Source organism: Trichosurus vulpecula, chromosome 6, assembly GCF_011100635.1.
Source record: "Trichosurus vulpecula isolate mTriVul1 chromosome 6, mTriVul1.pri, whole genome shotgun sequence".
NCBI classification, from domain to species: Eukaryota; Metazoa; Chordata; class Mammalia; order Diprotodontia; family Phalangeridae; genus Trichosurus; species Trichosurus vulpecula.
In genome coordinates this window covers 192648-216510 of record NC_050578.1, presented here as the reverse complement: position 1 = coordinate 216510, position 23863 = coordinate 192648, and the positions used below count along the sequence as shown (strand labels likewise).

The 23863-nt window shown below is 46.0% G+C and overlaps 1 protein-coding gene across 1 annotated transcript; it reads right to left on the bottom strand.

The window, feature by feature from the left end:
• Positions 1-4565: 4565 nt before the first annotated feature.
• Positions 4566-22613, bottom strand: TRMT9B (tRNA methyltransferase 9B (putative)). Its single transcript, XM_036763252.1, has 3 exons — positions 22457-22613; positions 14737-14910; positions 4566-5593 (listed from the first exon to the last, which is right to left on the bottom strand). The coding sequence occupies exons 1-3, from the start codon at positions 22611-22613 to the stop codon at positions 4566-4568; spliced, it is 1359 nt and encodes a 452-aa protein (XP_036619147.1).
• Between the last annotated feature and the right edge of the window lie 1250 nt (positions 22614-23863).

Here is a 23863-nt window from a genome sequence, read left to right as displayed (position 1 = left end):
GGGCAACCGAGGTAGTAAGTCCTGCCCTCCACTAGCAATGTGTTAAATCATATTCAGCTGACAGTCCACTGGAACCTGCAGATCTCTTTTCAAGTGAATGCCCCACCCCATCTTATACTTGTGAAGGAAACATGGGGCACCCAAGTATAAGAATTTGTTTACCCCTAGTAAATTTCATGACATTAGATTTAGCCCAGAGCTCTGCATTCTGACCCTCCATCCAACATTTCATTTATTCCTCTTGGCATGTCAGGTGCGAGTGTGATAAATGTGTCATTTCCATCAGTTTGTAAGCCCTGATAAAGTCAGACTCCACAGGACCAAGGACCGTCCACTAGGGGTTGCCGTCAAAAGTCCCATCAAGCCCTGGGCAGCTGACTATTCTTTTGGTTCAGAAATCCAACCATTCCCATGTCCATCTAATTTTTCTCTTTCCAGCCCATTTCTCTCCATCTTTACCACAAAAATCACACGAGACTGTCAGACCCTTTGCTAAAATCTCATTAAATTATCTACAGTCTACATTGGTCTACCAATTTAGCAATTGACTATATCCCTCTAAGAAAAGGAAGCAGGTGAGTCTGGCTTGACCTGTTCTTGTTGAAGCCATGCTAGCTCTTAATGTCTGTGTCAACAGTTTGCTACAGCAGTCCAAAAAAGCTACTTTGAACTTTGGCTGCATTACCAGGGTTCACAGTCAGGGCCAGGGAGGTGGTAGCTTCTGATATACCCATCTCTGTTCAGACCATACATGCAATATCATGCTCAGGTCTGAGCATCCCCTTTGAGCTACAGAGAAGGTAGAGACCATGGGGATGGGAGCAGCCTGTATGGAGAGAATATAGAAGAACATGCCAGAGAAGGGTCAAATGGGAGAAATGGGCATATTTGGCCAGAAAACATAAAGATGGGCATGTGACAACCTCAGGGACTAGAAGGGCTGTCATGGAGAGGTGACTTTGTGCTTCATCTGGGCAGAATTAGGGACAGTGGATAGAAGGTGCAGAGTGGTCAGATTTCAGCTGGGTGGAAGGAGAAACTTCCCAGTAAGGAGAACTACAGCACAGCAGAAGGGCTGCTTCAGGTGGTGTGAGTGTGGTCTTCACACAAAGGCGGGATCACCACTCACTTTTGAAGGGATTCTTGTTCGGGTGGGGATTGGTCTTGGTGACCACTGAGGCCCCTTCCAGCTCTGACACCCTTTGAATGTAAACCGTTATTAGAAGCCATGCTTACCAAGCACAAATTTTCAGCTGGGTGTGATGATGGGCTTTCCTTGGGCTCCTTGCCCACTCAAGTTGCCTCATTACCTTAGGTAACAAGGGGTCTACACTTGTTTCCCAATCCCAGAGTTTCTTGTTTTTTGTTTACAAATCTAATACTACAGGGATCATTGTCACAGAGTCCCTTCGCTTCCAGACAGACATCACATACCATACTCGCATGATCCTTGATTGCATGCGTGTCCTATGATCAGAAATGGAAGACTCCAATGCTTTTCTTCATTATGCTCCCCCTACATCCCTGTAAGGACTGATGACTCATGAGCAAAGTTACTTTTAAAAATAATTTTAACAAGCAGCAGTCCAGAAAAGTATCTGAATGAATAAGCATTTATTAAGCACTTACTGTGTGCCAAGCACAGTGTGTACACTGGCTGTACAAATAAAAAAAGCAGGACAGACAGACCCTGCCCTCGAGGAGCTTTACAGTCTAACAGGGGAAGTCTACACATGGAGAATGGTAACACATGACATTTCCTCCATGACAAGCCTCATAAACTGGCTTCCAATGGTGGGATTCTGCCCTCAGAGGCCATGGGGAAAACAGGTTTTTCCAGGAGTTTGCTGGTATGTACATGAGCACACAAAAGAAGATTCAAGGAAGACCAAGGCACAATGGATGCAGCTCAGTACCTCTCATAGCTGAGGAGGAGAACATCTTGGGAAGAAAGGTGCTATGCTGAACTACCTCCAAGATCTAACACAACGTCCTTCAGAACCTTAACCCTGCCCCTGACCTTTCCAGTATCCTTACCCCTCACTCCCCATGTACTCTTCCATCTAGTGACACGGACCTCCTGGCTGTCACAAACATTTCATTCACAGACACATTCTGAACATTCTCTCTGGCTGGTTCCCAAGCCTGGAATGCTCTTCCTCCGCTCAGCTCTGACTACTGACCTCCCTGGCTTCCTGGAAATACCAACTAAAATCCCAGCTCCTGCAGATGGCCTTCCCCAGCCCTGCTCATTTCAGTTTCCCCTCTCTAATTATTTCTTATTTATCCTGTAGAAAGCTTATTTGTACATGGCTGTTCACGTGCTGTCTTCCCTATTAGACTGAGTACTTGAAAGCAGGGACTATTTTTTAGTCTTTCTTTGTATCCTCAACACTTAGCATAGTGCCTGGCACAGAGCAGGTGCTTAATAAGCACCATTGACTGACTGACTCACTGACCATCTGGACTTTGAATCCATATTCTTGCTTTTTTCGGTCTCTGGTTGACGTCCAGTCCCCTCGAGTTTCTCTGAAGAAAAATGTCTATCCCACAGTTTATTCAGGTGAATTTATTGGACAAAAATGAGATTGGACTCTGCCTTGCCATCCAGAATAGCACCAGCCCATTTGGTAAGGATACATCGTTGACTGTCAACATCAAGAAGGGAACCTTTCAGGTCACGTTGATTGCAAAGCCTATCTCTGCCTCCCTCCGTTAAACCCAGTTCCATCTTTATTTCAAGACACAGCTTAGATTTTACTTCAGAAAGATGAACAAACTTGTTGACAAGATTCCTTCCATCAAGCTAGAAAGAGGCAGACCTCTAACGTCTTCTCAACATAAGACAAATGGTGCCCCAAATGCCAAATTCTACAGAATCAAGTATCGATGGGACTCTAACCGTGGGAGTAAGTGACTGGATGAATGAATGAAAATGCATTTGTGAAGCACTATCTCTGTACCAAGCACTGGGGGTACACATACAACACAGAGATAGTGCCTGCCCTCAGCTTCCATTCTGAGAGGAGACAAGTCCCACAGGAGCAAAAAGTGGGGGTAAAGGGGGAGTGCCTTTGGCTTGGGCAGTTTTGCTTGCTAAGTTACAGGGATAGTGAGTCAACACAGGAATGATTTGAACAAGGTTCCAGAACTTAAGGGGGGTGTGGCATAGGATACGAGCCCAGCAGAGGCCACAGGGCTGGCAATAATGTGAGGCATGACCTCACCTCTCTGACATAGAGTGGAGCCTCCCAGTACAGACTCACCAAATAGGATGGCAGGAGCACCAGGAGGCACTCTGGAGCTGAGAGCAGGAATCGCCCTTTCTGTGGTCTCTACTCAGGGCCAAGGCAGCTGGCCAAAAGGGAGCTGCATGCCCAGTGCCCAGATCCTCTCTGTAAAGTGCCACCCAATGGCACTGGTAATCCACCAACCATAGGGGGACCCCAGCCTGATTCTCACCCTCCTGTGAGCTCAGGTCCTTCTGGATTCTCACTAAGAACAAGAGCAAGGACCAAGTGCCTCTTCAGCACATGGCGCAAGTGTCCCTGGGAGCAGAGAAGAAAAACAACAAAGCTGCCAAATCAACTCCCTGATAAAAGCCTAGCATGTAAAGAGGGGCAGCCACCAGGACCATAAAGGAGTCCCCCAACCCCAACGACTGCAGACATGAAAAAGGTGAGAACCGATCCCCCAAAGTGAACCCTGTGCAATTATGATGACCAAACCAGATCCCAGAGAAGAGATGAGAAAATGCGCTTTCCTCCATCCTTCTATGTGGAGGTGGGGGGCTATTGGTGTGATAGACTTTATATTTCCAGCCTCAGCTGATTAGGTGGTTGGGTTTTTGGACTTCTTTCTTTCCTCTTTCTTTTTTATTCTTTGCTACAAAGGATGGCTCACTGAGTGGTGGAGAAGGTAGAGAGAGATTTGGAAAAAAAAGTGTAGTTTAAAAAAAGATGCAGTTTAAAATCAAAAGTAAAACCAAAAGCATGAATGCTTCACAGATTCTTTAAATAAAATCCATCTGTAACAGCAGGCAGTGGCCCTAACTACCAAGGACTCCAGTCTCCAAGAGACTGGGACAGTCTGAGCCAGAGAACTGGGTCGGTCATCCTGCTCTCCCTCCTAGCTCCTGCCAGTGTCCCTGAAGACCTTGCTGGACAACACTCCTCTCCTGCCCTGCCCCCACACTGGACCCCCTTTCCCCCCTCCCCTGCCTCTTTCCATTCACCCTCACTCACCCCCAGGCAGGGCATTGCCTCTAGTCCCATGTCCATGGGGTGTCCTGGGGTGGCTCTGCCAGGGGATTTGTAAAAGGACCTCAGCTGGACCCGGGGAGAAATCCTGATTTTAAAGAAAGATGCGGATGGTACCCAAAGGAAGATGCTGGTTTCTAAATGGAATATCTGAGAACAGGAATGAGTCACTAAAGGAGCCCCCTCCCCTGGCCCCTGCTATGGCTCCTCCTTGGACTGCTGGCCTTCACGGGCATACTCAGTCACTGAAGCAAGCACCAGGCCTTCCTTCCTTTGCCTATGAGTTATTTCTCCAAGATGGCCTGGTCAGTGGCCCATCATCCCTGGCTTCTTCTCGGCAACAACACACCAGTTGCCGTGATCATTGATTGAACTCAGGACCTGGAGCTCCGGCACGTGCTGCTCTAGCAAGTGGCAGAGTTCCCCTTCTCGAAACACGTGGTAGTAACGGGTGAAGGCTTTGGAGCCCAGTGACTCTGCCTGGGATGCCCCAGTGGACATGGCGGCTGCCAGGCTGATGAAGGGAGGGGGGAGGGAGGTCCTTTTCCAGAGCTGACTGGTAGCCTGCTTCCCTGTCCCCTGAGGGCGGGCTGACCTGCAGCTTTGCCCCACTGTAGATTGCCTGAGAAAGCAGCCCCCTTGCTGCTGGTTCTGAGTGTCTTTGTGGGGCACTCTGAGTAGGGTCCTTGGCACACCTGGTGCTGATTGACACTCTGTGGTTTGTATGAGCCTATGATCAGTGGTGCCATCTTGTTCTTTTGACAATGGCTCCTGATCACCAAGGTCTAGATGATGGAGCTTCAAAGGCTGGACAGACACAGGGTGACAAGGGGCCCACTCCTCAGTGGCATGCTCATCCTTCTCCACCTGCTCTTTTAGAGTGCATTCATCCAAGGATCGGGAGAAAAACCAGGAGCGGAATGACCTCCCTAAAATGTTGTAGAAACCATTGTCCTCGTCCCTCACCTCCACCAACTTCCCACAGCAGCCAGGAGTTCCAGAACCATCCAGACTGTGGGACCTTTGGGACTCCTGCCTCTTCTGATGGCACATAGGGTAGCCACAGACAGAGCAGGCTGGGCGTTGTAGGGGCCTGATGGGGATGACTCTGGGTTGTCCACACACGTGTTTCTGTCCTGAGGGAGCTGGTTCTGCCAGGAGCTGGGAACACAGGGCAGGGTTCCAGGGAATGAACACATCCTGCTTGTCAAAGTGTCGGTGGTTCTTTTCCATGGCCCAGACATAGATCATGATTCGTCCTCCGGGGGCCAGCACCCGAGCCATTTCCTGCACGGCTCGGGTCCTCCTTTGTGCTGTTGAAAAGTGGTGGATGACTGTAAAGGAAGAGAGAAGAGCTCAGGGTAAAGGCAGCAGTCATGAGGGAGGCCAGCTGGCCTCTTCTCTGAAGGTCTCAAACCTCAAAAATACTGGAGCACTGCTTACATCCAACCTAGGGAATATGATCAGCACCATTAAAGGGAGTCTGAGAGACAAACTCGTCCAGGTCTAGCATAGAACACAGCTTCCTAAAAAGAAGCCCTACCCATTCCACCACGGACAGACTCTGTGTGGCCTTCACTGGGGCTTTTCCCCTCTCTGGGCTTCAGGCTCTGCCTCTAGAAAACAAGGAAGCTGAGAAAACACATGCTGTTTGGGGAAGAACTTTTAATTGTCTGAAAAATGCTGGAAAAACTGAAAGGAGGTTTGGCAGAAATTAGGCTTAGGCCACCATCTTCTACCACATAACATATACGGTCAAATAAATACATGGTTTAAATAGGAAAGAGAAAACAGGCATAGTTATGACTAGGGGGCAGGGCCTGGACCTGGTGGATTAGCAAACTCTCTCTACCAATGCAGGTTTGCAATTTCTAGTCTTGGAAAGTTGCCTCAAGCCCAAGGAGGTGAAGAGATCTGCCCAAGAGCACAGAGCCAAGAACTGAACTCTAATCTGTGGACAGCTCTAGGCCCCCACAATATGTTGTTTCCTATAATACACAGTAATACACACTTGCACTAAAAGTACAAAATACTTTGTGGAATTTAATGAGAGAGAAGTCACTTCTGAGACCAATAAGCTGGGAAAACTTCATGGATGAGCACATTTGAGTTGGGCTTTAAAAGGTCTAGGAATTCAGTAGGTGCATGGGTAAGGAGGAAAATCCAGGCATAGGGAACAGTGTGAGCACAGTCACAGAGGTGGGAAATTACAACACATATTCCTGCTTCAGAGCATTCTGGTTTGTGATTTAAAAACAACAAAATAGAGAATACCAATTATATGGAATTGGGGTGCTCTAACACAAACAAAATCAATACCACTAGGATATGAAGGAAGCTATCAATAGAGAAAAAAATCTGTGTATCAAATATTTCTAGTAAAAAAATTAATATACAAGACGCATAGTGAACTAACACAAACATATAAGATCAGGAGCCATTCCCCAATGGATAAATGGTTAAAGGTATGACCAGACAGTTCTCAAAGAACTAAAGACTACTAACGACCATATGAACTAGTGCTCCAAATTACTACTAATAAAAGAAATACAAATCAAAACAATTCAGTTTTCACTTCACAGTCTGCAAATCGGTAAAGATGACAGAAGATGGAAACAGTCAATGTTAGAAGGGTTACAGAAAAAGTTGGCACACTAATGCATTGTTAGTGGAGCTGTGAGTTGGTCCAATCATTCTGGAAAGCAAAAATTGGAATTCTGCAAAGAAAATAACTAAAATGTCCATATCCTTTAGTGTAGAGATTCCACTGTTATGCATATGCCCAAAGGAAATCATTGACAAAAAAAAGAAATGCTCTGGTACATAATAGCAATATTGTATGATCATAAGCTGTGAAAGACCTGGCTACTCTGATCAAGACAATGACCCAAGACAACCCCAAAGGACCCAGGATGGAAAATGCAAGCCACATCCAGAGAGAAAAGATGGATTCTGAGGGCAGATTGAAACATGCTTTTTCACTTTATTTTTCTTGGCTTTTTTTGCAACATGACTGATATGGAAATATGTTTTGTATGACTTCAGATGTATAATTGATACCTTACTGCTTGCCTTCTCAATGGGTTGGGAGAGGGGCTGGATGAAGGAAGAGAATTTGGAACTCAAAATTTTAAAGAGAATGTTTAAAAATGCTCTCTATACCCCAAAATATTTGCAGCAGCACTTTTGGGGGTAGCAAAGAATTGGGAACAAATAGATGGTTATCACTTGGGGAATGGCTAAATGAATTATGGTGCTTGAATGTAATGGGATATTGATGTGCTGTGAGAAATGGTGTGGGATGAATACAGAGAAGCCTTTGGACATCTCCACAAACTGATGTAAATTATGATAAGCAGAACCTGGAAAACAATATAGCCAGGGACTACAACAATGTGAACTGAAAGACCAAAAATGACAACAGAAACAGAATCCTGCTAAATTGTAATGATGGAGTGAAATGTGACATCTTCTCTTCTCTGCAGAGGTGGGGGGTAGTGGGTATGGAATACTATATTTAACATCAGATCTTTCTGATGTCTTTGTTAACTTTGCTAAACTGTTTTTTCTTCATTTTAAAAGATGGTTCTCTGGGAGAGTAAGCAGAGATACAGCAGAAAATGAAGGTGATATAAAAACCAAAGTATGTCAATAATTTAAACATGTGAAAGTCTGCTCAAAGCTCTAAGAATAAAAACACAAATCAAAGTAACTCTAGAGTTTCATCTCACACCCAGTAAATGGGTGATGACAAAACATGGGGACAGTCCATGCTGGAGGAGCTATAGGAAGATGCGACATTAATACCCTGCTGGTGGAGCTGCCTCTTGGTCCACTCATTCTGGAGAGCTATGAAGAATTAAAGTAAAAATGGTTTTAAAATGTTCAACGGTGATTAGCGGGGGGTGGAGCCAAGATTGCGGCTGGAAAGCAGGGACTAGTGTGAGCTCCCTGCCGAGTCCCTCCAAAAGCCTATAAAAAATGGCTCTGAACCAATTCTAGAACTGCATAACCCACAAAAGAGCAGAGGGAAGCAGGGCTCCAGCCCAGGACAGCCTGGATGGTCTCTGGGTGAGGTCTATCCCATATGGAGCTGGGAGTGGAGCAGAGCCCAGAGTGGGCAGTGTGGGCCAACCAGACCAGGAGCCAGGCAGAGAGTGCCCTAGTGCCCTGAATCAGTGAGCTGCAGCAGTTACCAGACTTCTCAACCCACAAACACCAAAGACAGCAGAGAAGGTTAGTGGGAAAAGCTATGGGAGTAGAAGGAGTTTGTGGTTTGGCTACTGCCCAGGGGACAGCAGAGGTGGAGCAGCTACAGAACTACAGCTGCAGTTGCTTCCGTCCCCAGGCCCACCTGGTGGGAGGAATTAAGTGGCAGATCAGAGCAGCAGTGAAGAGCCTACTGAAGATCCAAGTCCAGTCCGGGTTGAGGGTTCTTGGAGAAGGAGGAGTGCTGGTGTGGCAGAGCTGGCGCATCCCCCCAAGCTTGGAACATAGTTCTCTTAACTCTACAAGCAGTCATACCCCGCTGAAAAACTCAAGGGTCAAGTTAGTTGGCTGGGAACATGGCCAGGCAGTGAAAACGCACCCAGATTCAGTCTCAGACTTTGGAATCTTTCTTTGGTGACAAAGAAGACCAAAACATACAGCCAGAAGTCAACAAAGCCAGAGAGCCTACAACAAAAGCCTCCAAGAAAAACATGAACTGGTCCCAGGCCATGGAAGAGCTCAAAAAGGAGTTGGAAAAGCAAGTTAGAGAAGTAGAGGAAAAATTGGGAAGAGAAATGAGAAGGATATGAGAAAATCATGAAAAACAAGTCAATGACTTGCTAAAGGAGACCCAAAAAAATAGTGAAAAATACACTGAAGAAAACAACATCTTAAAAAATAGACTAAATCAAGTGGCAAAACAGCTCCAAAAAGCCAATGAGGAGAAGAATGCCTCGAACGGCAGAATTAGCCAAATGGAAAAGGAGGTCTAAAACACCACTGAAGAAAATACTACCTTAAAAATGAGATTGGTGCAAGTGGAAGCTAGTGACTTGATGATAAATCAAGATATTATAAAACAGAACCAAAGGAATGAAAAAGTGGAAGACAATGTGAAATATCTCATTGGAAAAACCACTGACCTGGAAAATAGATCCAGGAGAGAAAATTTAAAAATTATTGGACTACCTGAAAGCCATGATCAAGAAAAGAGCCTAGATATCATCTTTCAAGAAATTATCAAGGAGAACTGCCCTGATATTCTAGAGCCACAGGGCAAAATAAATAGAAATTGAAAGAATCCACTGATCGCCTCCTCAAATAGATCCCAAAAAGAAATCTCCTAGGAATACTGTCGCCAAATTTCAGAGGTCCCAGATCAAGGAGAAAATATTGCAAGCAGCTGGGAAGAAACAATTTGAGCATTGTGGAAACATAATCAGAATAACCCAAGATCTAGCAGCTTCTACCTTAAGAGATCGAAGGGCTTGGAATACAATATTCTGGAGGTCAATGGAGCTAGGATTAAAATCAAGAATCACCTACTCAGCAAAACTGAGTATCATACTCCAAGGCAAAATATGGACTTTCAATAAAATAGAGGACTTTCAAGCTTTCTCAGTGAAAAGACCAGAGCTGAATAGAAAACTTGACTTTCAAACACAAGAATCAAGAGAAGCATGAAAAGGTAATCAAGAAAAAGAACAAGAAAAAGAAATTGCAAGGGACTTAGTATAGTTCAACTGTTTTGTTTACATTCCTACATGGAAAGATGATGTGTATGATTCATGAGACCTCAGTATTAGGGTAGCTAAAGGGAATATGCATATATGTATGTTTATGTATATATATGAATATGTGAGTATATATGTGTATATATGTCTATATATATATATATATATATATATATATAGAGAGAGAGAGAGAGAGAGAGAGAGAGAGAGAGAGAGCAGACACAGGGTGAGTTGAAGATGAAGTGAAGATATCTAAAAGAAATAAAATCAAATTAAGGGATGAGAGAAGAATATATTGAAAGAGGGAGACAGGGAGAGATAGAATGGGGTGGATTATCTCGCATAAAGGTGGCAAGAAAAAGCAGTTTTGTAGGAAGAGAAGAGAAGGCAGGTGAGGGGGGAATGAGTGAATCTTGCTCTCATCATATTTGACCTGAGGAGGGAACACCATACATACTCAATTGGGTATCTTACCCCACAGGAAAAAGGAGGAAGAAGATTAAAAAAATGGGGGATGATAGAAGGGAGGGCAGATGGGGGTGGAGGTAATCAAAAACAAACACTTTAGAAAGGGGACAGGGTCAAGGGAGAAAATTCAATAAAGGGGGATAGGTTAGGAAGGAGCACAATATAGTGAGTCTTTCACAACATGAGTATTGTGGAAGGGTTATATATAATGATACGCATGTGGCCTATGTTGAATTGCTTGACTTCTTAGGAAGGGTGGGTGGGAAGGGAAGAGGGGAGAGAATTTGGAACTCAAAGTTTTAAAAACAGATGTTCAAAAACAAAAAAAAAGTTTTTGCATGCAACTAGAAAACAAGATACACAGGTAATGGGGCGTAGAAATTTATCTTGCCCTACAAGAAAGGAAGGGAAAAGGGGATGGGAGGGGAGTGGGGTGACAGAAGGGAGGGCTGACTGGGGAACAGGGCAACCAGAATATATGCCATCTTGGAGTGGGGGGGAGGCTAGAAATGGGGAGAAAATTTGTAATTCAAACTCTTGTGAAAATCAATGCTGAAAACTAAATATATTAAATTAAAAAAAATGTTCAACGGTGCAAGACCTATACGCCAAGAAGATCAGAGAGAAGGGTCCTATGACCTCATATTGCTTCAGAAACATACTTTTCTGTGATTGAAGAGAAATGAAAACAAATTACATGGCCATAACTGGAGAATGGGTCAAGAAACTGTGGCATATAAGAGCAATGGGATGAGAAATCATAAGAAATGATGAGTTAGAAGAATTCCAAAAAGCATAAGAAGGCAACATAAACTGAGAAAGGAAGATGGAACCCCAAGCCGGAAATCTGCCCAGTTAGAACAACCACAGAAAGGGAAAGACGAAGAACCATCAATTACAGACACCCTAACTGGGCCCCAGAGTGGAGGGGAGAACATTCACTTTGATCCCTTTTTTGTAGAGGTGGGGAGCCAGGGCTGTGAACCACAGCACACACTGTCAGACTCTGCTAATGTGAGGTTTGGTTTTTCTAGATTGATTTTTCCTCTTCTTTTCTTGTTTTCATGAGAGACTAGTTGGGTAGAAGAGGGGGAAGGATGTTTTCAGACATGAAACTGACATCAAGACCAAAGAAAGCAATAAAAATAAAATAAGGAAATTGGACCAGGTGATCGCTAAGGTTTGTTCAGGTCCAGAATTCTAATTCTTGTCCACTTAGGGGGTGGAGGATTAGGCAAAGTGAACTAATGACATCGGAATGACTATTTCTGTTACTTTCAAACACACAATAATACTGGGGGCCAAGCTAGCTAAGTAGGCTGGTAGGATTCCTTGGGAGAACTGCCTCAGTGAAGAGGTCAGAAAGGCTTGAAATGAATAATTATATCATTTAATTCACAACTAAAAGACCATTCATTGAAAGTCCATTCAACAACCAAAGGAAGAAACTAGAGCTGGGAGAAAACCTGTTCAGCTGGGGTGACTCAAGAAGACTCCATTGAGGAGGTGGCCTCTGGACCAAGGATCCTGAAAAATGCAGAACCACCACAGACTCTCAGGGTCCTTCCCTTCCTCCCAGGCTCAGCCCAGGTACCCCCAAAGCCATTTAGGCTGCCCTGATTCCCTCCCCTGTCCCCCCATGAAAATGATGAAAATGCTTCTTCTCTCCTTCAATTTTCCTACAGTCATTCATTATCATGCCTCATCTTCTGTAATACCGAGCTGTGCATACGTGGATAACCCTAAGAAGACTAAAAACTCCTGAGGGCAGAGACTGTTTGATTTCTACTTTGTATCCCCAACCCCTGGGGTGCAGTACATGCTTCATATCCCAAACAGCTCATCAGCCACCCCCCATCACTCATCCCAACACAACCCTAACCCCTACTCTGTTCTCTGGTTCTGGTGAGGGCATCACCACACTCTCAGTCACCCAGTTTCACTCTTCACCTCTCTCTCTTTCCCCTCCCCTCCCCTCCATCTCTCTTTCCCCTCCTTTCCAATCAGTTGCTAAGTCCTATCGATTCCACCTACCCTGATGTCCCTCATGTGCTCTCACTCTCTCTCTGCCTCCCTCTGCCACCCAGACGACACACAGCTGCCAAAATGATAACTTGGGAAGCACAGTTTTAAAAACAGCTCCAGGGACTCCCTCTCACCTCAAGGGGAAACACAAACTCCTCTGTTTAGCCTGCAAAGCCCTCATCTCCAGACTCCTGTCTCCCTCTCCAGCCTCATTACTCGGGTGTCTTTCATACAGTCTACATCTCCAGCAGCCTAGAAGATCTGATGTTTCCTGTCTCTGAGCATTTGAATAGCCTGTCCCGCATGCCAAGAATGCCCTCCCTCTCCACCTCCATGAATCCCTCCCTAGGCCCCTTCAGGTCTCCACCTTCCACTGTGATCTTAAGCCTCCTGGCCAGTGAAAACTGTGTCTTTCTATTGACTTTCTTTATCTATGTGTGTACATGTGTATTAGTGAAAGTGTGTGTGTACCAGAGTGTATTTATGTGTGTGCTTATTTTTACTTCTATGTGTCACTTCCTCGGGATAGAATGTAAGCCCCCTGAGGGAAGAGGCTGTTATTCTCAGTGTCTGGCACAGGGTCTAGCACATGTATATAGTGGGTGAGTAATTAATGCTTATTGAATGAATAAATGAATGCAATGTGTGTAGGTTATTGTTTATTATTTATTAATGTGGTTTGAACCTAACTTTATGTGACTAGAGATTGTCTGCATACAGCACTTCGCCCTGGCCTCCATAACTCTACAGGAATGCCAAAGATGGCTACAAGGATCCCCAAGACCTGGAGTATTTGGGTCCTGTCACCTAGGCCTTGTTCTGGGTCCACCCAGGACTGAACTGTGGGTTCCCTTGTGGTTTGGCTTGGCCCAGACTGCATTCACTGTTGACATTGTTCACATCCACCTCCGTCTACCTTGCTTTCAAACTGCCCTCTTGGCAAGGTTGCTCAAGGTGTATGTGTGACCTCTGTGCCTTGTCTAAACCCTATATTATGTCAGCCTTTTAGAGGCTCTATGCCAGGCAGCCACATCTCCCTGGGGGGAGGGACCTGCTCTCTTCTACCAAGCAAATTAATCAATTTCTTTCTAAACATTTCAGATTTGGGGATTTGTTCTTGCCAAAAGCAGAATGAACAGAGAGGGCACAGTGAGATGGGCACGGCTCATGCAAGCATCAGACAAAAGGCAGAATCCTGAGGATAAGGGTGAGCAGCATGGCTACTCTGACTGGAACATAGAACAGAAAAAAGGGAGGTGCTGGGGATCCAGGCTGGAAAGATGGGAGGGAGCCAGACTGTAGGGGAGGCTTGAATTATCAGGCTGATGAGGCTGTGTTTGATCCTGGAGGAAAGGGGGAGTTATGGACGTTTCGGGAGCAGGGGAGTCGCAGGCCATGGTAGGAAGATTATGTTGGTGGCTATGGGGAGGATGGATTGGTCGCAGGGCAGGGAAGCTGAGGAGGAGGTTACTATCCAGGTTTGAGATGGAGCGGGGCCTGCATGAGGAGCTCGCTGAGAAGGAATCATTAAGAGAAAGAACTTCGCTGGAGCTGGAGCTCTGCCAAGGCTTTGGGGACTGGAATGGCAGAGGGTGTGGTTGGGTAGAGAGATCCCCCTCCCTGGGGATCTGCAGACAAAAAAGCCCCATAGACAAGGACTTCTGGCTTCAGCTGGACTCGATGTCCCTCAAGGCCTTCCTCCTCTTTCGTTCTGGGGTCCTGAAGAGGAGTCAATGAGTTCAGCACTCCCTGCCTGACCTCTCTGGGTTTCAGTTTACCCCATTGTAAAAGGAGGCCCCTGAGATCCCTTCTGGCTCGAGATTCTGAGAAGGAAGGATGGAAGAGGAGAGAGAGGGAGGGAGGAAGTAAGAGGAGGTGCCCTCCCCAAGGAAAGTCAGGAACGGGTACTAACACAGCAGAAGGATCCCCAGATGTGGCATCGGGAGGACCTCTGCCTCTGACTACTTGGGGAACTTGGTCATTTCTCTCCATGAAACTGTGTTCTATCCTCTGCTGGGCTGGCTGCCCTCTGTCAATCTCATGCACATCTCCCTGGGGCTATTTTCAGTGTCTGCAGCTTCCCTCCTGAACCTCCAGGGCCACTTGGGGCCCGTCAGATATTTATCTTCCTTCTATTTTTAGGCACGAGGAATTCTTTCTGGGTGCCGGATGCTAAGTTAGCTCACTGACCTGGGGGGGGAGGGGGGAGGGGGTTCAGGATCCAGCAGGAGGAAGGGGGCCCGTCCCCCTTGCATCCTCACCGCCAATGGAGATGATGGCATCAAAGCTGTGGTCTCGGAAGGGCAGACGCAGGTTGTCACACACCAGGACCTCACATCCCTTGCTATGCGCGATGTCCACCAAGGGCCCACAGTAGTCACAGCCCAGCTTGTACACTTGGCTGTTGACTTGGAGATACTTTCCAGTCCCACAACCTGTGAAAGACAAGACCAGCTGAGAAGGGGGAAGGGGGAGAATAATCACTGAGGTTACACGGACACCCAGGCTGGGAGGAAATCAGGAGGCAGAAAGCTGATCCCAGGGGTCACTCCCTTCAAGGAATCAATAAGTCAGGGTACAAAATAATGTTTGGTGGCAATGCATAGGAGAGGTCTCAAAGGGACAGGGTGGCCTGGTGGAGAGAGCTGGGCTCAAGTCCAGTCTTGGACTCATCCTGGCTGGGGGCCCCAGGCAAGACACATTCTCCTTGGAGAGCTCCAGCAGCAGAGAAGGTGCCAATGTGTGCCAGCAGAAGGGCTTTCCTCACCTGGAAAAACAGTGAAGTCATAGGACCAGGCTATGGGGAGCATGAGAATAAGACAAGGGAGGCAGGGAAGGATGGTCATTGTAGAAACAGAGAAGTGTTAGGGAAGGGAGAGGGCAGGAGCCTTGAGGGCAGGAGGGGGTACAGGAGGGACAGGGGGGACTCTGGTCTAGCTGGAAGTGAAGGAGTTGTGTCAGTCAGTGAACAAGCATGGATTCAACACTGTGATCAATGCTGAGGATACAAAAAGTCCCCCTAACCACCACCAGCTCCAAATGTCCAGGGAGCCTGCCTTCAGGGAGCTGCCATTCCAAGGGATCAGACAACTTGGCACATATAGGGTATATACAGAGTAGGTGAACAGGCATCTCAAGGGGAGGGAAGACAGTGGGGGGGTACAGAAAAGGCTTCTGGCAGAAGATGGGCTTTGAGCTAAGACTTGAAGAAAGCCAGTGAGGTACCAGCAAGGGGGCAGAAGATCCAGGGTCCAGAGTCAAGAAGACGTGCCTTCAAACCCAGCCTTGGAAGCTTGTTAGTCATGTGACCATGTCAAGTCAGGCACCCCTGCCTCAGTTTCCTCATCTGTAAAGTGAAGATAATAACGGCATCTAGCTCTCTGGTTGTTGTGAGGATCAAATGCATTAATGCCCATAAAATGCTGCAAACCCTTAAATGCCATAGAAATGCTAGCTGTTGGTACTGTTGTTCAGTCGTTTCAGTCGTGCCCACTCTCCATGACCCCATCTGAGGTATTCTTGGCAGAGAGACTGGAGGGGTTTGCCATTTCCTTCTCGAGGCAAAAGGGGTTCAGTGATTTCCCCAGGGTCACACAGTTAGTAAGTGTCTAAGGCCAGATTTGAACTTGGGAAGAGGAGTCTGTCTTCCTGACTTCAGGCCTGGCACTCTGTACACTATGGTGCCCCCTAGTGGCCTATTATTATTATCATCATCATTAAAAGCTAGGGGATCCTGGAGACCCAGTTTCAATGATGTAACATGAGTAATTGGTGCTATACTCAGCCTGGTTTCCTGGTAGAAAAAGCATTTCACTTGGGGGTGGGGAAGAACTGGGTTCGAATTTCAACTCTTCCATTTAATAGCTGTGACCCCTGAACACTTTAGTCAGCCTCTCTAGACATGTGTCTGCTCCTCAGAGCTCAGGGGACCCTAGGCCTCACCAGGCAGCTGGAGAGGAGGAGGGTCTTGCACCTAAAAGTCTGGCCAGCCTTCTTCCCTTGCATGATGTGGCCACACACTCAGTGTGACCTGGAAGAGGCAAACAGCTCCCTTCACAGCAGAGGGGGGTTTTGTGAAATGCAGACCAGAAGCAGCCATGTCCCCATTATGATGATGGCTCAGTGCCCCTCTTCGAACCTCCTAAACTATGGTGGCCCAGAAGTGCCTCCCACATGTTTCAGGAAGTTCTCTGATGCTTCAGGGGGATAGGAAAGCCCCTGGGTTTTCCATGAACCCCAAATGGGAGGTTAGCCCTAGTCATAGGAGAGGCTGCTAACCATGGGGGAATTACAGAACCTCTGCCAACCACAGTGAATGGATGGATGGATGGACGGATGGATGGATGGATGGATGGATGGATGAGCATGGACAAGGGCTTCCTTGTACATGCAAAGCCCTGGCCCAGCTCCAAGTCCAGTTCCTAGGGCATTTTGGAGGCATTTCACAGAGGTTTGCCCACCCTCTCCAACACCCCCATCCCTTTTCTACATCTCAATCTCTGCATTGAGTTACAAATAGGTTGGCTGGTGACCAGATCCCTGGCCCCCAGCACAAGAAGCTTGGGTCAGCGCTCCCATGCTCCAGTAGGAGAGTTCAACTTTAAAAGCCAGGAAATAGTCAAATACAACGAGGAAAAAGCAGGAACAATGACCATAGATTCTTACTATGGGGGAAGAGAAGATCAAAACACAAATTCAGAAGAGGAAAACACTGTCAATATGCCCACATGTGAAACCTCGAAGATGAATAGGAACTGGTCTTAAGCTCAAAAAGTCTTCTTGGAAGAGATCAAGACAGATTTTAAAAGTCAAATAAGAGAGAAGAAAAATTGGGGAAAGAAATGAGAGGTATGCAAGTGTATTGGCAACCAAAAATGGGCTCCTTAGCACTTAGTCAACAAGTGCCCTTGACTAGTTTGGCTTTTTCCCCTGAACTGAATGCTGTTTGTATGTTGGACTGAAGTAAGCTTGTCGGCCCCTTCACCTTGCTTCCCTTGCTTAAGCTGATGGAAAGAACCTGTGCTTTCCCCGGCGTACCTTACACCCCCGCAGAAGCTGGATGGTTAAAAGCAGCTCCCGTTGGAGCCAGAGGCTGCTACAGCCACAGCCACAGCCACAGCCGCAGCCGCAGCCGCAGCCGCAGCCGCAGCCGCAGCCGCAGCCGCAGCCGCAGCTGCAGCCACAGCCACAGCCACAGCTGAAGCAGGAGCTGCCAGTAGCAGAGCTGACCTACGGGAAGAAGCTGAACAAAGACTTCAGGCCAGTGGGTAATCTTTTTACCATAGAGGAGGAAGCATGATTTTGCTTTACGCAATCATGCTTCTCTGTAGCCTCCTGGTTACTCTTTCAAGGCGTACTTATTGGGCCTGGAAGCTTTTGATCAATATATCAAAATGGGGTTGCTGGTTCATGGGTTGGTTACTGTGGAGCCTAAATATATGTTTTGATTCTTCTGCCTTCTACTTTGAGAGTTTCTTATATCCGGCGGTTCTGAACCTTTCAGACATGTTTATGATCCTCTTTGAGATTATAAACTCTGCCCTCCTAATACAGCAAGACAGAGTCAACAGCTTGGAAAAGGAAGGACAAAAATTGACTGCAGAAAACAAGTCCTTAAAAAATACAATTGGCCAAATTGGAAAAAAAAATAAACTGATGAAAACTTCTTAAAAAGTAGAACTGGCCAAATGGAATCTAACTTGAATGAATGAAGAAAATGAAGAATGAAGAAAACAATTCATTGAAAATTAGAATTGGGCAAATGGAAGCTAATGATTCTGAGAAATCAAGAATCAGTCAAAATAATGGAAAAAATAGAAGAAAAAAATAAAATACCTCATTGGAAAAAAGTGACCTGGGAAATAGATTCAGGAGAGATAATTTAAAAATTACTGGTCTACCTGAAAGCCATGATGGAAAAAAAGAGGCTGGACAGCATCTTTCAAGAAATCATCAAGGAAAACTTCCCTGGTGTCCTAGAACCAGAGGGTAAAATAGTCATTGAAAGAATCTACAGATCACCTCCTAAAAGAGATCCCAAATTAAAAACATTGAGGAATATTGTTGCCAAATTCCAAAATTACCAACTCAAAGAGAAAATACCATAAGCGGCCAAACATAATTTAAATATAGTGGAACAATCAGGATTACACAGGACCTTTCAGCTTCTACATTAAAACATCAGAGGGCTTGGAATATATTCTGTAAGGACGAAGGATCAAGAATAACTACCCAGCAATATTGAACATAGTGCTTCAGTGGAGGAGATGGACATTCAATGAAATAGGGGGCTTCCAAACTTTCCTGATGAAAAGACCAGAGCTCAAGAGAAAATTTGATGTTCAAATACAAGACTCAAGAGAGGCATAAGAAGGTAAATGGGAAAGAAAAAAAACAACAACAACATGATATTCAGTAAGGGTAAACTGTTTACATCCTTACAAGGGAAGATGAGACTTGTAACTCTTGAGAATTATATTTTTATTATGACATTTAGAAAAGGGTATACATAGCCAAAGGGTGTGGGTATAAGTTAACTTTGATGTAATGATCAAAAAAATGTAATTAAGTGGTGAAAAGGGATTGTATTGGGAGAATTACATCACACGAAGAAGGACAAAGACCTCTTGCAGTAGGGGGAAAGGACGGTAGAGAGATGAGGGAATAACATAATTAGGTATAGAAATCTAACTTACTCTATAGGAAGTAGAAGGGGAAAGGGGAAAGAAAAAGAAGAGGGTGGGTAGAAGGGAAGGCAGACCGTTGGAGGTGGTGGTTGAAAGCACAACCTTAGTGAAGAGGGAAAGGGAGAATTTTAGAAAAATTAGATATGGTTGACCTCCGGAGAAAATTGAATGGGGATAGAAAGGTGGTACATGGCACTTACACAAAAACACTAATAATGTATTAGGGCATAAAAACCCCACAATCCAATGCAGAAAGGCAAAATATTAAATGCATCCCTTTCAGATCATGATGCAATAAAAATTATGCATAATAAAGGGCTATGGAAAGATAGACTAAAAATTAATTGGAAACTAAACAATCTAAAGAATGAGTGGTCAATCGACAAATCGTGGAAACAATTGAAAACTTCATCCAAGAGAATGACAACAGTGAGACAACATATCAAAACTTGTGGGATGCAGTGAAAGCTGTTCTTAAGGGCAATCTGATATCTCTAAATGCTTACATGAGATCAATGAATTGGGCATCCAACTAAAAAAGCTAGAAAAAGAACAAATTAAAAATCACCAATTAAATACCAAATTAGAAATTGTGAAAACCAAAGGAGACATTAATAAAACTGAAATTAAGAAAATTACTGAACTAATAAATAAAACTAAGAACTGGTTTCATGAAAAAACCAATGAAATAAACCTTTAGTCAATTTGATTAAAAAAAAAGAAAACCATATTACCAGTATCAAAAAGGAAAAGGGTAATTAAAACAATAATTAAGACCTATTTTGCCCAACTGTATGCCAATAGATTTGGTAATCTTAGTGAAATGGATGGATATTTACAAAAATGCAAATTACCCAGATTAATAGAAGAGGAAATAAAGTTCTTAACCCCATTTCAGAGAAAGAAACTGAATAAGCCATCAACAAACTCCCTAAGAAAAAATCTCCAGGGCCAGATGTATTTACAAATGAATTCTATCAAACATTTAAAGAACAATTAATTCCAGTACTATATAGACTATTTGGGAAAATAGGTGAAGAATTCTTTTTTATGATACAAATAGATGGTGCTGATACCTAAACGAGGAAGTTAAAACATACCCTTTGATCCAGCAATACCGCTACTAGATCTATATCCCAAAGAGACCATTTTTAAAAAGGGAAAAGGATCCACATGCACATAATATTTATAGCAGCTCTTTTTTGTGGTGACCAAGAATTGGAAATTGAGGGGATGCCCATCCATTGGGGCATGACTGAACAAGTTGTGGTATATGCATGTAATGGAATATTGTTGTGCTATAAGAAAGGATGAGCAGGTGGACTTCAGAAAAATCTGCAAAGACTTATATGAACTGAGGCTGAGTGAAGTGAGCAGAATCAGGAGAACATTGTACACAGTAACACCTACATTGTTCAATGACTAACTTTGATAAATTTAGCTCTTCCCAGCAATGCAAGGACCTAAGACAACTCCAAGACTTTTGATGGAAAATGCCATCCACGTCCAGAGAAAGAACTATGGGGTCTGAATGCAGATGGAGTCAACTATTTGCACAACAACCCTGGTTCTATTATTGCTATTATCTCCATTTTACAGTTGAGGAAACTGAGGCAAACAGGATCAAGCAACCTGCCCAGAGCTCTGAGCCCTGTGGTGCCCGGCAAGGGCCTCAGGGTAGGCCTCCAGGGACTGCCCCCTCCATTTAACTGTCCCAGTGCTTCCTATCTATGCACTCCTAAGCCTCTCTTAAAGTGGAGATAACACCTAGCCTGTCTACTTTATTAAGAAATACCTACTGTGTGCCAGGCAGGGCACCAGTGTAGAATGGATCCAAAGACAAAATGAGCTCTTGCTCTCCTGGAGCTTACGCATCTACAAAGTGATTTTAATCTGTCCACAGAATTTGTTAAGCCCTTGTTATGTGCACAGCACCTCTGAGAGGAGTGAATGCTTAGTAACCCTGAGTGTGCTGGAGGGGGAGTGGAGCACTCCTACGATCTGCTTTCAGGTGACACTGGTTAGGCCTTCTTTCTGCCTCAGATGTATAAATAAGCATTTATAGAGCACCCACTGTGTGCCAAGTGTGGGCTAAGTATTGGATCCTCACAACAATTCTAGGAGGTCAGGTTTACTATTATCCCAATTTAACAGATGAGAAAGCTAAGGCAGACAGGGTTAAGACTTGGCCAGGATCACACTGCTAGTAAGTGTCTGAGGCAGAATTTGAACTCGGGTCTTCCTGACCCCAGGCCCAGTGTTCTACCCCTCTCTGTGTAGGGAAGCTCTTTGTAAGGAGGAAGGGGAGGCTGGTGCTGTCAGAATTCTCACCTATTCCATAGGCCCTTTTGGACTCGTGTTTGGCCAGATCCGGGAGGACACCATGCCAGGACTGGGGCTGAGGCACAGAAAAGCCTCTGGAGCAGGTTGTTAAATTCAAATAAATTTGTCAATGAAGGGCATGCAGCAAGGTGTCCCGTCAGCTGGAGCTCCTTCAGTGGACTGGGTGTTTCCTGAGGGCAAGGGCTGGGTTTGGGCTCATCTTTGGATGTCCAAGTCAAGGGCAAGTCCCTGCACAGGATAGATGCCTAATAAGCAGCTTAGTCCTTTCCTTGGGATGATGCCTGGTCCAAGCCCTCTGGACCTTCTGCAGGAAATAGGAAGCTTGATTTGGGCTGGAAGAACCCAGTACAAGGTGCTCTCAAGCGCTGACACCTCTGTTCCACGTCCTGAAAAAGACCCATTTCACAGGGCTGAGCTCCAAGCCTCCAGTCAAGAGTTGGCTGCTCAGGTTCTCAAAATGCCCAGTTCTGTTGTCAGGGTGAACCTTTTAGCCAGGGGAGTCCTTGGGACAGTGACATGCCAACAATAAAATTACAGGCATCCTATCAAGAAGGAACTAAAGCCAGATTTGGGAAAGGAAGGCCTGGGGTGGGGTCCAACCTGGCCTACTTGGCCTCAAAGGGCAGGACCGGGAGAAGGGGGGCCGAGCCAAGATTTCAGCTTCCCTTAGGAAAGGACTTCCCTACCTGGCCTACTTGGCCTCAAAGGGCAGGACCGGGAGAAGGGGGGCCGAGCCAAGATTTCAGCTTCCCTTAGGGAAGGACTTCCCTACCTAAGACCTCCTAAACTAAAGCAGTCTGCCTCCACCAGAGGCCTCCCCTTCCCTCGGGGTCTTCAGCAAAGACTGGCTGAGGACAGCCCAGGACAGACTTGGTGGATGGGCCAAGACAGGGAGTCCCACTCATGTCCAACTCCACCAGCCGTCGACCATCCCAGGGAGACATGCACTTACCTATGTCTGCAATGAGGCTGCCAGGTTTCTGCTCCAAGAGGAAGTGGCGGACTCGGGGCCAGACTTTGCCTTGCAGGTCCCTGAAGTAGGCGGCTGTGCTTTCGTAGACCTTGTGAACATGCTGTCTTTCCAGCTGGGCAGCAGCCTCGGGCTCCATCCTAGGGGAGAGGCGCAAGGCTTTATGGGCCGCTCTGAGAGAAGCCTCTGGGCTTCCCTGCAATGCCTCTAGACCCCATGGTTAAAGGCTCAGCGAGCTTGGCTACCTCACCAGGGCTACCAATCAGGGCTTGACTCAAGATGGTGAAAAAAAGGTCACTAATATGGATTAAATTGAAAAGTGGGCTGTGCGTACATTGCTTTTGGGACAGCCGGTTGTTAAACATTTACCAGTACACCCCTGCCTGGAATCCATCACATACCCTAAATAGGCATTTCCAAATGGGGAGTTATTCTTCCCAAGGGGCTTGGAGGGTGTGCACAGCTCATTCTGTCCTCTTAAATAAATGTCATCGATGGTAACTAGCTACAGAAATCATGGCAGGCCTGGCATCCAGAAGAGAATATACTAATCTTGCAGCCAGAATCCCGGGGTCAAGGCTGGACTTCTCCACTTCCCAAGCTGTGGGACCCAGGGCAAACCAACCACCTGCCTAGCAGCATGGCTTTGATGCTACTTAAGACAACAGGCTCCAGTAATGGGAACCAGCCTCCCTGCTGATGAGGGGTACAACTTATCATGTGGGTCCCAGGACAGCTGAGGCCTTTCACTAGAAGCAGGCACAGGAGGAGGGACGGGGAAGGGCCGTCTCTGGTTCCCAAGCCCAGCTGCCAGTGGGCTTCCTGCCCTCTCCAGCCCCCTAACTCGCTGCCCCTCCTGGGTCCACCCTTCTTGCTGCTGCCTGAGCTTCATCCTTACTCCCCAATCTTCACTGGTTCCCTAGTGCTTAAGAGAAGCACAGAGTCAGGGTTTCAGTGTTCTTCTGAGGTCATGTAGACCAACCTTCCCCCACCCAAAAGAGGACATGGGCCAAGCCCAGAAAAGGTGGGACAATGGACCAAAAGGCACATGGGGAATAAGCAGCTGGGCTGGGATTTGAACCCAGGGCCTCTGTAGCCAGAATGGACTTTGTTTTCTTTGAATGACTCAGCTCGCCTTGTTGAGCTTCCCTGGACGCTGGGGCTTGCTCTTCCGGGGCAGGACCAGAGCTTCCTGTGTGATGAGTCGTGGCGCTGGCTGAGGGGAGGTGTGTTAACGTGGTCTACGCTGGGGGAGGGGCCAAGTCAAGAACCAATCGGCCCTGGTCGTTCAGGCGGCGCTTGATGATGTCAAAAACTCTATAAGAGGGGAGAGGACAGCTTGAAGATCCTCCTTTCCTTTTCCGGTTGGAGCCAGAGACACCTACAGCC